Source organism: Conger conger, chromosome 7, assembly GCF_963514075.1.
Source record: "Conger conger chromosome 7, fConCon1.1, whole genome shotgun sequence".
Classification (NCBI taxonomy): domain Eukaryota; kingdom Metazoa; phylum Chordata; class Actinopteri; order Anguilliformes; family Congridae; genus Conger; species Conger conger.
In genome coordinates this window covers 11,520,905-11,535,129 of record NC_083766.1, presented here as the reverse complement: position 1 = coordinate 11,535,129, position 14,225 = coordinate 11,520,905, and the positions used below count along the sequence as shown (strand labels likewise).

General features: G+C 39.9%; 1 protein-coding gene across 1 annotated transcript in view; it reads left to right on the top strand.

Moving 5' to 3' along the window:
• The window catches only part of LOC133132420 (transcriptional regulator ATRX-like), a 48,965-nt gene that overhangs the window by 4,620 nt on the left and 30,120 nt on the right, over positions 1-14,225 (top strand). Inside the window, exons 2-10 of the mRNA XM_061247863.1 lie at positions 3,677-3,771; positions 4,307-4,362; positions 6,816-6,865; positions 7,061-7,188; positions 7,341-7,460; positions 8,563-8,669; positions 9,518-9,585; positions 10,125-12,079; positions 13,766-13,835. Of these exons, the coding sequence (XP_061103847.1) occupies positions 3,677-3,771; positions 4,307-4,362; positions 6,816-6,865; positions 7,061-7,188; positions 7,341-7,460; positions 8,563-8,669; positions 9,518-9,585; positions 10,125-12,079; positions 13,766-13,835 (2,649 nt within the window). The remainder of the gene's footprint in view (positions 1-3,676; positions 3,772-4,306; positions 4,363-6,815; positions 6,866-7,060; positions 7,189-7,340; positions 7,461-8,562; positions 8,670-9,517; positions 9,586-10,124; positions 12,080-13,765; positions 13,836-14,225) is intronic.

The window sequence follows — 14,225 nt, the reverse complement described above, 5'->3', positions numbered from 1 at the left end:
CCCATCCTTTTTATGAGAATAATCTGTTACTTGATTGTAGGGATGTGACATCAGTCACATCATCAGTTTTAGTAACCGGTTACCATCCCATTTCTTAAACGGTTAACCGGTTAACCGATACTGCTTATGACCGCTAGAGGACGTATCTTTTTCTTTTTTTTTTTTTTTTTACTGGATTGCTGATAAATTTAATTGTATTTTCAAACTTTATTTTTGGCCATCTCAATAGTTAAATGCCAACAATGTAAGTCAGGTAATGTTAAGTCAGCCTATTTGCCAAATTAAAGATTTACATTTACATTGACATTGTGCAGTGTAACCTCACAGTTGCAGAAATCTGTAGTTAAATTCCTGTAGCTTACGTCCAGGCAATGCTGGTCGATCGTGTGTCATTTTTTATTTTATTTATTAATAATAATAATAATAATAATAATAATAATAATAATATTATTATTATTATTATTATTATTTTATTATTATTATTTTTTAATGCATCGGTTAAAATTATAATTCATGTTTTCATCCCTCTTCTCTATCTCTTCTGCCTGATTGACTTGATTGCCATGAAATCTGTGAATATGCTGCTAACAACTTTCTTACAGACGGGGTTGTGCACTTCGTGGTCACGCAATATTTGCCTGATATAATATAACACCGGATCTATTTTACCATAGGCGACTGGTCTAATGATTTTACTTTCATGCCAATGCAGGTCTCTGTACAATTTGATTTATTCTTATGTAACGGTAAACTTACATTGTATATGCAAATGCATTTTATATGGCGTGGGACAATCGTGGTGGTGAGATTAACATGTCCATTTTTCGCTGAAAGCAAGGAATTTTCGCTTTCAATGGATAAATAGCCTAATGATAAAGTATTGATTTATTTTTATGTAGGTAGCGCATAGTGGAAAGCGAAGTTCGGTTTGCTGGTAGTTTCAACGAATTTGCATATCAAGGAATAAACATGGCTGAAGAAACGCCATAGAATAAACCATAAGTGAACTAACAGCTACAGATTTAAAGCACACAGAAATGATTTGACTACTATAGTACTGTAGCATTCAATTCCATGTGGTGTTTGCATTCTTAACCCTCTGAAATGGCTGCAGATTGCTTGATTGTAGCTTGTGGAACCGCGTATTGTAATATTTTGTGCAACATTTGTGCAATGATGTATTGCTTTGTTCATTTTTATGTGGCTACAGCATAGTGGAAAGCTATGTTCAGTTTGCCGGTAGTTTCGCGTGACAACGAACAAACACGGGTCTTCTGTGAACCTTAAGAAACAACATAACGTTACAATAAGCCATAAGTTAACTAACAGCTTCTGAATTATTTGATAACCATAATATGGTAGCATTCAATTCCCTGTGGTGTTTGCATTTCAAACCCCTTGAAATGGCCAGGTTGCTTGCTCGAACTACTGAAGCTGGTCGATTGGTAGCTTAGAACCGCAATAATACGCCTGGCGATGAACGTGTACTTATTTTAAACTGACCTTACAATTTCACCTTCAGAAAAAAAATATCGGTTATCAATTTTGTGTAACCGGTTACAAATCAGTTTCAGTTAACCGTTTAACCGTTGACGCTCCTACTTGATTGTCTTTGATATGATAATAAATCCATCCATGTTATTGCTGTTGCTTTTGATAGCTTTGATGTCACTTGTCATCACCAGATGAATACTGCTTTCACTATTTAAAGGCAATGTCAAGCTAAATATGCAATGTGAAAAGCGTACTGGCGACACTTCGCAAAACTCACGATTTGCAACATTCTAATTATGTTAATGTTTTCATGCCTGAATGACAGAAAACGAGGAACAATAATGATAGCCCATCTAATGTATGCTCACAGTTATCTTTATAGGCTAGTGCTTAGAAAGCAATAATTGTAAGATGGCCAATTTATAAGCTTTAAATGATCTAGTTCTAAATCATGGGTTTGTTCCTGTTCAAGAACTTGAAATATCAGTGAAAAGAATAGATTAGCGTGTAGTGGAAAAAGTGTTTTTAGGTGTGACAGGCTCATTGTTTTCAAAATAAGCCTGACCAGTTACAATCTTTGACAGGGGTGTCATCATGAACGAACGGGTAAGGAACGTAGCCTAATTGAATCATTTTCCACATTGTTCTACAATGAAGAAGACTTTTCAAATAGGCAAAAATGTATTAAGCTAGTTTCCACAGGAGGCTACTGTCAGTGCGGTAGTTTTCAGAACTTCAGCGTTGTTCGAATCTGAACAGCTGTGCCCTTGCGCTGTATTCCAAAGACGTGAGGTATTGAAAAACAAGTTATGAATGGTAATGCAGCTAGTAACGTTAAAAGAAAATGAAGGCTTTTTCGTTGAAGACCAATACTATTAATGTGTTGAATGAACCATAAAATTCACAGTGCTTTTTTTCTGGGGATAAAAAAATAAATGGCAACTAGATATGGATCGACGATAGATGTAATTATACTCTGCAGTACAGAACATAAACATCCACACAAAATATATTTTAAAAAAATTACAAAATTGAGTTGACTGCTGTACATGCATAACTGTTAGACGGAACAACTTCATGGTTGCTTGAACTCGTGTGCGAGTCCAATGCCTGTAGTTTGTACAGGGGACCTCTATGAATGGCCATATATTTGTTTTTTATGCAAAAAATTAAAAAATATGTATATACACTGACCGAGCACTTTATTAGGTATTTCTTAGACTTCTACTGCTGTAGCCTATCCACTTAGAGTTATGATGTGTTGTGTGTTCAGAGATGCTCTTCTGCATACCACTGTTGTAATGTGTGGTTATTTGCGTTACTGTCATGTTCCTGTCAGCTTTGACCAGTCTGGCCATTCTTCTCTTGACATCTCATTTGCAAGGCATTTCTGCCTGCAGAACGTCTGCTCACTTTTTTCTTTCCGGATTCTACCCAGTCACTCGTGTTTAAAGGTTTGCGCGACATCAAGTGGTGGTGGAGGAAGTGGTGTGGAAAATGGGGAAGTTGGTCTGCTTGTTCGGCTTGTTCGTGGCTGGAAGAAGCCTGATTTTTATCTGCCATCTCTCCTTACCATTGGTTTCGCAAAAGCATGAGAAAACAATTGTCTTAGTAACTAGCATAGTATTAGACCGGTTATGCTGGTATTTTATATCGTTTTATGAAGACGTTGGTCCCATCTGACAATGATTTATTGACAAACTACGCAATGTTGTTTTCCACCAGCAGATTGTATGCATTGCACTGCTGCCACACAATTGGCTGATTAGATAATTGCATGAATAAGTAGGTGTAATAAAGTGCTCAGTGAGTGTATATATAAATAAATACATGTACAGTTTGAATATAGGTGCGGCTATTTGAATGGGTATTTGTGGATGATTTATAAAGTATTTCGACGTCACCTTGCAACACAGTCTGGATTTTTGACATTTATTTAAATCGATTTTCATTTTTTAATCCAACTAAGGTGGGGCTGTTTTGCATTCAGGAGGCCCGCCTTAACTATAAACCAATAAAATCACCAAAAAAAAATTGAAATGTATGTTAGAAGTTGAAAGATTAGTTTCTCTCTTGAAGGTGGCTTTATGGCTTACTTGTAAGAAACCGTATTATAAATTATTTGTAAATAATAATAACCGTTTACAGTACACTGACTTTTATTCTTCTACTGATTCTGTAGTGCTAGCAAACTGACTGTGTTGGTGACAAAGCTTCATGAGTTCTTGGCTCATTCAGAAGAGGACAATCCAACCCATGTTCCTGAAATATCACAGGGTATGTCTTACAGTGTCCACTGTTCTGCAAACCCCTCGTCGTTTTGATCCCTCACTAGCCCAACATACAGGTACACACACACAAACTAGATTTTTTTTCTTTTTTCTTTTTTTGATTTCTATACAAAAGTATTGATAACTAGATTCGTACGAAACATTCCCAAAGCAAACAACATGTTTTATTAAGTAGATCAGATATGGGATTGAACATATTCTGAAATACAGTCCATGGCACAAGGAAAGGGACAATCATTCAGTGAAGAGATTGCGTTAAAAAGGACCAATGTCATTTTAGCGTCATGCCCAACATATCTGCCTCTGACTTGACAAAAATGTTAATGAATTAAAGGAGTTTTATATATAGTTTTGTGGTTTATCAAAAAATGTTCTGCATATAAGCATGACATTTTAAAAATGTATTTTAAATGTATTTCTGTTAATTGCCTAAATGATTATAATAATATAATTACTCATAATATATAGTGTTGCTTTTATTTGGACAAAATGTATGCATCTTGTCTTTTATTCCCCCACAGCTACAGTTGTCCCAGATCCTGTTGATTTGCAAACTGAAGATCATATCCTTCAAGAGGTATGTCAAAATAATCTTAATTCATGCTGCTTTATTACCAGCTTAAATTGAGGTGGGGTCTGCAGGAAGAGTGGAACCTGAGATCAAATGGGCTGGATCTCATTTTTGTATGAATGCTCTTTAATGTATGTATATTGTTTTTAGTTCAGTGCACAGAAGTCATGCTATGAATATGGGCGAAGCATATGTTCTGTGAATGGGAAATGTCCTAATACAGTGCCATGAAATAAGTATTTGCTCCCTTACTGGTTGCCTCTTATTGCATATTGTCACACTGAATGGTTTCAGTGTTCACAAAGAAAAGCTGAGTAAACGCAGATAGGGTTGGGCAGTTTCAGGGTATTATGGTATCCTGCGATAATATAAAATCTTGACATCTCCACGTCAATACCGTCTAAAAAAAAAAAATTTATCAGGGACAGTGCACATTAATCAACATTTTCAGTTTCCACATGAATGTAAATGCGGCAGAGTTAGATAATGAGCTCATTTTCATCTGTAGTCCCTAACCTGCATGTTTTTTGGACTGTGGGAGGAAACCCACGCAGACCCGGGGAGGACACAGAAAGGCCTCACTGTTGTGAGGCAACAGTGCTACCCACTGTGCCACAGTTGCTGCATGTTACATTCAAAACCTAATGTTTTACAATGTAGCAAGGTGTAGGTTAAATTGACTTTAATTGTCACTGCTCTGGGTCGTTATAATGATATCACCCTATAATGATGAGGTTAGCTAATTTGACCAGAGGTGGGTTTATATTACTTTATGTAATAAGTATATTACAAATTTTAATTGCGCTGTGTTTTCTTGTTACAATGTTTTAAAGCAGTAGCTTTTTGTTGTAACAAAGTTTTGATTTAATTGGGAGGTCATGCAAAATGTTGAAACCTGACTTGAAGTGGCATGTTCAAATGCACAGGAACATTGTCGGTGTCTTCCACATATTGCCTACGTTTTCAGAGGAGAGAGTAATTATACAAGGCACACATTTATTTCATGTTTCATAGTTACTTCTTAAATGACTCTCACTCTGTATCACGCTCTACTCGTGGACTCTGATAAATCGGTTGGAGGAGGTCCACCTGCATGTAACTTGCATTAGTTTGGCTTCAACGGCTTCTAAGTCCTGACTGACCTACACTGTGGCCAACAAGACAGCCCCTTCCAACCTACCAGCTTGACCACTCTACTCCGCTGCAGCAGGGTGACTTGCACTTCCTGCCACCCGCATGAGGGGTTCTTGCTTATCCTGACCACAGCTTCTCCACCCTAGCTCCCCATTCCTATTAAGAACTTCAGTCACTGCCCATTTTCCATTACAGTACTCTAATCTGGGACCTCTCTTGCCACTTTTGTCTTGAACGTTTTGCTGTAATGTTAAATTTGTGTCCACCTTGGTGCTATATTTGTTTAGCATATCTATTTTTATCATGCCTTGCTTCTAGTCTGACATTGCACCAGGAATTGCACCTGTGGACTTGGCCTATATGTACCATGTGGACTTGATATGATGTTCATGGATGTCGACAGCTGACACATTATACGAATTGTACCTTATCCATCCCGTGTTCTGCAGTTCTTACAGTGTGACCTTTGGTTTGCACTATTGCATGTCGCTTTGGATAAAAACAGGCTGCTAAATAAATAGTTGTAAATGTAAATTATGGCGGGCTGGCCACTCCTGGGACTCACCACAGTTCCAAGTGTTCCATATGGAGATAATGGCTCCCACTGATTCAGTTGACTCCCAAGGCCATAGAAATGACTTTGGAGTAGCCTAGTCTAAATCTTTTCGTGAACAGAGATGCTGTGGCAAGACCTGAAATGAGCAGTTGATCCTCGAAAGAATTATAGGAAGGGTTTTGTTGCATTTATTGTGTGTGGCTAAATGTGGTGCAACCAGTAAGGTTTAATGGTGCAATTTTTCACAAGGGTATTTAGGGTGTGTGTTTGTGATTTTATTTTTTATTTATTTCATTTTTTTATGAAATCATAATTTAAATGTTTAGATTTAATGTGTTTTGCATTTACTCTGGCGTCCCCGAAATATCTAATATTACATTTTATCTAAAGCTCTGAAACCATTGTGTAGCAATGAAATAGTGGAAGAAATCAGGAACGGGGCAATACTTTTCCTTGACACGGTATGTGCAAGTATGTGAAGTGTATGAGTGGCTGACATGCAGCACTGTGAGCAATACAAAAGGAATGTTGCTTGAGATGCACTGAATGATCCATGCACCTGTCTAACTCAGAAGTTTCTAAACTTGTCTGACAGCCTACTGTGCATTCACAGTTTTAAAACTTCAAAAACATGGGCAACACTGTTTTTTGTCTCCCTCTGGCTCCATGGATGGATTTGCACCAGGAATTTCACCACTTGAGATTTCATGCATCTCAACATTGACCTGCTTACTCTGCCTTACTATCTGTCTGTTTATGTTCTCTGCAGCCAACTGGTTTGAATGACACTGTGAAACCAGCTTCCTCTCGCTCAAAGAGGTGGGTTTCCTCCTCCTTTCAACAGACTGCTGTTTCAGTGGAACTGTCTTGTCAAACCTCATATCCATTACAGAACAAGCATTGTTATCAAATGAAGGAATAAGTCCATTCATTGCTGTATCAATGGCCTTATGTTGTGACATGCATAAAATGTCCAAAAATATGAAAAAACTGCTTTAAAAAAACTGCTTTCAGGAAGCCTTCCATTGTCACCAAGCACACTGGATTAGATGAATCGGATGCTTCAGATGAGAGCATTAATGAAGATGCAGTTTCCAGCAACACCTCAGATGGTGAACTTGACATGAAGAGTCTTCCAAAAGGTTTTCCTTCGATTTAATTTGTTGACTTTCAACATGGCATTCTATTTGTATTCTTGGTCTAAGTGACTAGCATGCACATCTCTGGCATTTCTAAGGTAAAGGTGGTTATGTTCTGTCAATGTACCTCCAATCCCATGTTCTCTTGTTCACAGGCACTGTGGTCGTAAAGCCAGAGCCTGTGGGAAATGAAGTCAAAGATGACTTTCGAGGTCCAGAGTTTCGCTGCAGGGGAGCCACCAAACTCAAAACGGATTTATCACGGAAACGAGGAGGTAATTGGTTATGCAGTTTATCAGTTTATTGTGCTTGTGATTTTGTGAGATTTAAAAGGATGTTGTATTGATGATGAAATAAAGGCACAATTTGTGAAATTGTGAAAATGATCAAGTTGCCATGAACATGAATAGCCAGGTACAGTCTGGATTCATTTGGACAGTTGTCCAATTTCTGTTATTTTGCCACTGTATTCCTTTGTATTTGACATGAAACGGTGAATATGAGGTTAAAGTGCAGACTGTCACCTTCATCTTGAGGGCATTTGCATCCATATCAGGTGATCCATGTTTAGGGGACCAAAAGTAATTTGTTAGTTGGCTTCTCAGCTGTTTCTGATTAGTCCGATGTTTTCAATTGCTTCCTTAATGCAGCTGTCAAACCTCTTTCAATATCTAGTCTTGATTCTAGGCTTTTGACTGCCTTTGAAATCTGTTATTGGTGTTTGTCAACATGAGGACCAGGGTTGTGCCAATGAAAGTCAAGGAAGCAATTTTGAGGCCTCTCACGTTTTTGGTTGCAGAAGTTATATCTGACTGACTCCCCCCTCATGGCCAATTTAGTTTGTTTTTGATGTGGCGACATAAAAACGGGAACCTGACTTGTTATTGTTATTATTATTATATAATTAATATATAACATATTGGTGATACAACATCTCTCCCATGAAACCTGCCTGAATGAGAAGCTGAATGTTAAATATAACTCATTAATAGGCTACATTTCCCTCTCAGTAGGCAACTTTTTATTAATACAGTATTAATACAGAAGGAACTTTTTTTTTTTTTTTTCCTTTGCAGTTACTGAGCTCACCAGTGCTCACTTTCTTCTTAATGATGTTCCAAACGGTTTATTTTGGTAACCCTAGTATTTAGCATGTTTCTTTTTTTTCTTCTTATTTCTCAGCCTCATAATGGCAAGGTGAGAAAAAAGGGACAATTATTTTATAAGTTATCACAAACAGTAGTTGCTTTACGCATGAAGGATTTGATATGTGAATGTGCCGCAAGATGGAAAGAGTATGGACTAATTTATGAGTAAACTACCTAAGGAATGGCTGCTTTTAGGAGATTTATTAAATATTGCATGTACTTGTACCAGGTCAGCATTTACAGATCGTCAGCTGCACTGCCTGTGGACAACAAGTCAACCATTTCCAGAAGGATTCTTTCTACCAGCATCCTGCCCTCAAAGTCTTGATTTGTAAGGTGAGGGATTTGATACTTATAGTGCAATTGGAGGCACCTTGGTACTGTCACATCTCTGGTAGGACTGCAACAACCAAATCGGATTCTTAAAATTGTCACTTGCACATGCGCGCAAGCAGTACTTTCTGTGGAAATCTCTGCTCCTTTGTTGATTGGAAATGACCTGATGAAGTAGAAAATGTTGGTCTGGAGTGTCAAAAGGCGAAATGGCAGATGGCAGTAAAGTCAGATTTTAAAACAAGCTGTCCAGCAGGGGAATATGCACACACACATTTTAAATGGGATTGAGAGCCCTGGGTCTTCCTAAATTGATGCGAGTTGGGAGGTGATGCTGTCAAATCCTTAATGTGTAATCCTTAATCTTTGAAAATGGTTCTGTTAAGCATGTCGGAATGTAGAAATGCATAATGCCGAGAACCGGACCTTCAGACCATCCAGGCTCACGGTTTACCTACAAATGAGTTTTCATGAAACTCAGACCTGAGCGCCTCTGAGGGTCTCTGCCTCTACTACAGGACATCTGGCAAAGCTGTTCCACACACTGATAGCTTGCTGTAATAAATAAAAAATAAAAAATGAAATTCTGATATTCATGGAGAGCTGAAATTTCAGAATTACTTTTGCAAATTTAGAGTAAGAAGTTGCCTTTTGCTTATTCATGTACCTGTGCTTGTTTGCTCACATAATTGCAGTCCGTTTCCTTTAAGTGGCTACCACTGGATTAAAGTTACATAATTCTTGACCTTTTTTGTAGAAACTGAGGGAAAAAATGTAATAGTCTCCAATGTCTCTTCATAAAAAAAAAAAAGGTGATTGACCACTGGGTTTAATGATGCTTTTTTTTTCAGTCATGTTTCAAATATTATATGAGTGATGACATCAGCAAGGATGCAGATGGCATGGATGAGCAATGCAGGTTTGTGGGTTTCATTTTTCCACACTGTCAGTGTAGCATGGTTAGCTCAGCTAGTTCGCTAGTAAGCACGGATGGTGCAGTGAAAGCGATGACGTAACCCTCAAATTCAAAAGAACGTTGTTGCCCTTGGCTAGAGGCGAGTTCGTCTTTAGCTGACTGGTAACGCGTTCGTTCAACAAATAATTTGGACAAGTGAGAGGCCGGGGTTCAAATCTCACCTCGGACAAATCTCATATTTTCCAGGTAATGTCATGAGAGTTGAAAAGGGAGAACTGTTTTAATTATAGCTGTATGACACTGATTCGATCTTGATATTATGAATCGGTATGCTGATTTGCCAACCTTTGGTTTTCTTGACCATATATAACACTACGCTGGTGATTTTCAAAAATGGTTATTCTTCACTTCCATATTATAGCTGAGGTTCCATATCATTATCTTTAGAATGAGTTAATGAGAACAAAAAAGTTCTGTAATCTTTATTTTTGCAGTGATCTTTCATATCACGTTACAAAAGTTCTGTCTTTATTTTCCAACAGATGGTGTGCTGAGGGGGGAAACTTAATCTGCTGTGACTTCTGCAGCAATGCCTTCTGCAAGAAGTGCATCCTGCGGAACTTGGGGCGGAAAGAGTTGTCCGGTATCATGGACGAGGAGAGCAAGTGGTACTGCTATGTGTGCAGCCCCGAGCCACTGCTTGACCTGGTAATGACCTGTGACACGGTGCTGCAGAACTTTGAGCGCCTCTGGCATCAGCAGAGGAAGAGGGCTAAAGGAGAGCATGACAAGGGAGGCCACGAGCACAGTGATCACAAACTCTTGAAAAAGGACAAAACCACTTTCAATGGGAAGGATCACATCTCTGATGGTCTCGAATGCAGAACAGTAGTTTTTACTTATAAATCTTTGAGTATACCAAAAGAACTGATGAAAAAGACTAAAAAGCTTGTGGAAACCACGACAGCCCTGAATAACACTTTTATTAAGTTCATACAGCAGGACTCGGAGAACGTAGGAGACCGTACTGTAAAGCTTCGACACTTGAGAGCCTTCAGGTCCGTGTTGGTGGATCTTAAAATGGCTCACGCTGCTCTGGAGAAGGCTTTGGAGCAGGAACTCAAAGATGTGCTGCAGAACAGCGAGGAGAACGACTGTGACGACAGTGCTGGCAGGCTTTCACAGCAGGAACAAGATGAAGACGTGTTCACTGATGCACCAACCGGGCATGAAAACAGGCATTTCATGGAAAATGCTGATGATGATAACAGAGACTCTTCAGTCGAGTTTACTTCCACAAATGATGTGGAGATGAAGGAAGTCCACCAGCTCTCTGATGGAATCAAAGCCAAAATCAAGATGGCGAAAGACACCCATTGTACCATTGAGGTAAAACGCTTATCCGAAATGGCAATGGTGCCACACCCTGACGCTGATGAACTGTTTGGAATGTCACATTCCTCAGGTGGCACACACAGAACAGTGCACAGCCCATCAAAGTCCCGGAAGTCTACTGACAGCAAGTCACCGCATTCCAGAAAGAGTCCCATCATGATGACCAAGGAACTGGTGGTAAAGCTGACTCCCATGTCATTTGATGAGTCTCTGCCCCTCCAGTGTAAAGGAGACGAGGGAGAAAATAATGGTGGAACAGAGGAAGAGACGGACCCCTCTGTGAGGGAGTCTGAGGAACCTGTTATTTTAGATGATGATCAAGAGAACAGACGTTCACCCAGGGTGAAAACCACACCCCTGCGAAGGCAGGCTGAGTGCAAGTCTGTTTTTCCTCCAAACAGTGAGTGCGACTCCACTCAGGCCGAAACCTCCAACGCTTTAGATGGTGAGGAACCTGAGGAGGATAAAGAGGACAGCAGCAGGATGGCGGACTCGGACTCTGATGAAGTTCCGGCCATCCTCCTTCAGGCAGCTGCCATGACGCCGAGCTCAGGTGAGTCAGAGAGTGGAGGTGAAGCCTCTCCCCAAAGTGTCAAGAAGCAGTGCCTTTTTGGGCTGAAGAAGGATGCCTCTCAGTCCCCAGACAAGGTGGTAATTGCACAAAGGATAAAGGGAATGCCATCTAAACATGGTTGTAAGAAGGTACTGACCAGGAAAGGCATCCAGAAAAGGAGGCAAAGTGGTTCCGACTCCACCAGTGGAGATTCAGACCTGGAGAAGGAGATTACAAACCTGAGCAAGCTTGGAGCTGCTAAGAGAAGACCTCACAAGCCAAAGAAACTAAAGAGTGAGGTGGTAGAGTTGGATGAGGACGATGGGGAGGAACAAATGAGAACAAATAAGATTACACGTGGAAATACAACCTCGACTGCTAAGCCAATGAGAAGGCTACGAAAACATGACAGGACTGAAGTACAGTCATCCTCCAGTGAGGGCGAAGGCCAAGATGTTGACTCAGAAGATGACAGTGATGATCAGAAGATAAAACCCATCACTGAGAAGATGACTGTGCTGGGGGCTGGTTCTTTCCAGCAGTCATCAGGTGAGCTGACAATTGTGCTTTATTGGGTTTAGTTCAGCAGCACGGATGGTGCAGTGGGTACACCGCCGCCTCACAGCAAGGAGGTCCTGGGTTCCAATCCCGGTCGGCCGGGGCCTCTCTGTGCAGAGTTTGCATGTTCTCCCCGTGTCTGCGTGGGTTTCCTCCGGGTACTCCAGTTTCCTCCCACAGTCCAACGACATGCAGGTTAGGCTGATTGGAGAGTCTAAATTGCCCTTAGGTATAATAATAATAATGATAATAATAGATTTTATTTGTGGGCACCTTTCAGAGCACTCAAGGACACCTTACAAGACACAGTAAAAACATCATATAAAAACTAATCAATCAATAGCACCAACATGTTATATACAACAAGACATAAAATTATCAACATAAAACATAAAACTCATCAATCAGGGTCAGGTTAAATATGCCAGTGTGAAAATGAGTATGAGTGTGTGAATGAATGGTGTGTGTGCCCTGCGATGGACTCGCGACCTGTCCAGGGTGTATTCCTGCCTTTCGGCCAATGTATGCTGGGATAGGCTCCAGCCCCCCTGCGACCCTGTTCAGGATAAGTGGGTTAGGATAATTAATAAATTAATGACTGGGTTTAGTTCTGTCTTGTCTTGTTGTAAATGTGGTTTGGACAGTGTAGTTTGAATTGTGCCATTTGTGCTTAATGTATGTTGTGATGCAGGTCAGGAACTATCCCTTGTCACCAAGATCGGTGCTATGATTGGACTGACTTGTGGCCCTAATGACCTTCAAAAGTTCTGCTCACACAGCACTGTTTTAGCTGTGCCCCTGGTTTTTCAAATCATTCAACCAATGGTGCTCCCAAATCAAAGCCTTACGTCTGAGGCGGCCAATCAATATTATGAATTCAGTCAAAAATCACCTTTCTGATGGAATCATCTTTCCCTCTTTCTGCATTATTACTGTACATTACATTACATTAATGGCATTTGGCAGATGCTCTTATCCACGGCGACTTACAACAAAGTGCATACCCATGACCAGGGATAAGTGCGCTGAAAGACCCTAGAGGGAAGTACAATTTCAACTGCTACCTGTACTGTACATTAAGGCACATTTGCCAGACATAGTTCTCAAGTTCTTCTTAAGTGGAATTTTGGTTTTATATTATTCAAAATATACATTTATGATACCAGTCCCACTATGGCTGCTTTGACTGAAATGTATGAGAAATTAAATGTATTTGTCTTCATGCAGTCCAATTATCATTCTTAACGATTTCACCCTAGTTTTGGTCCATTGCCCACCCTACATTTTGGCAATAGGGCTCCACTAAATTGAGATTTTTCAAAGGCCAAAGTGGTCTTGGCATGGAAATTACTTCGTCCGAATGACTCATTCCATGTTTGAAGGTGTTTGACATCAAATGCAGACTGTCATCGGCACCATGTGTATTGCCTTTCTTTTAATCTTTTTCTTCTTCATTGTACCTGATTCTGTAGTAAACATCCAAACTTAACCTTGTGGAGGTTTCTTTTGCCTAAAAGTTCCTGCCACATGAATTGTAGCTGTAAATTGTAAGTTGTGCAAACTTTTATTTAAGACTGTCTATGCACTATGTGTATGCTTCCGGGAGTTTAAGTAGACTTGATGTGATGCTCAGCTATTTAATTGTGATGCATGTTTATTGTCTTTTCTCCTATACAGAAGAGGAGGGTGAGATGATGGCTTCTGGTCCCATGGCAGCAGACGACGAGGATGATGACCCAGAGAATAGGTATGGTTCCCAGCAACGGCCGTAGAGACTAATGCACCCTAGGCGCTGGAGCAAGGCCAAGCAACGGAACGGCAAGTGCAGCACCAAAACTTGGGACTGCCTGCAAGATCCTGTCACAGACAGCCTCTAAATACAGTCTGTACTGCAGAGAGTGGGACCATATTATGTAATAATGTGTGTTTATATGTAATGAATGTAGTCCCAGAGTTTGAAGTCATTGCTTCAATGCAATCTTAGTTCAGCAGCCGAATGACGAATTCTACACAATGACTAATGACATTTATGCCAGTGCTTTTGTGCATAATGAACTGGACTTGGACTCAAAATGGATATAAATAAGTTAAAAATGAACTCAGTCAGTTGTTTAACTGTCGGTATACTTCTGTCCTT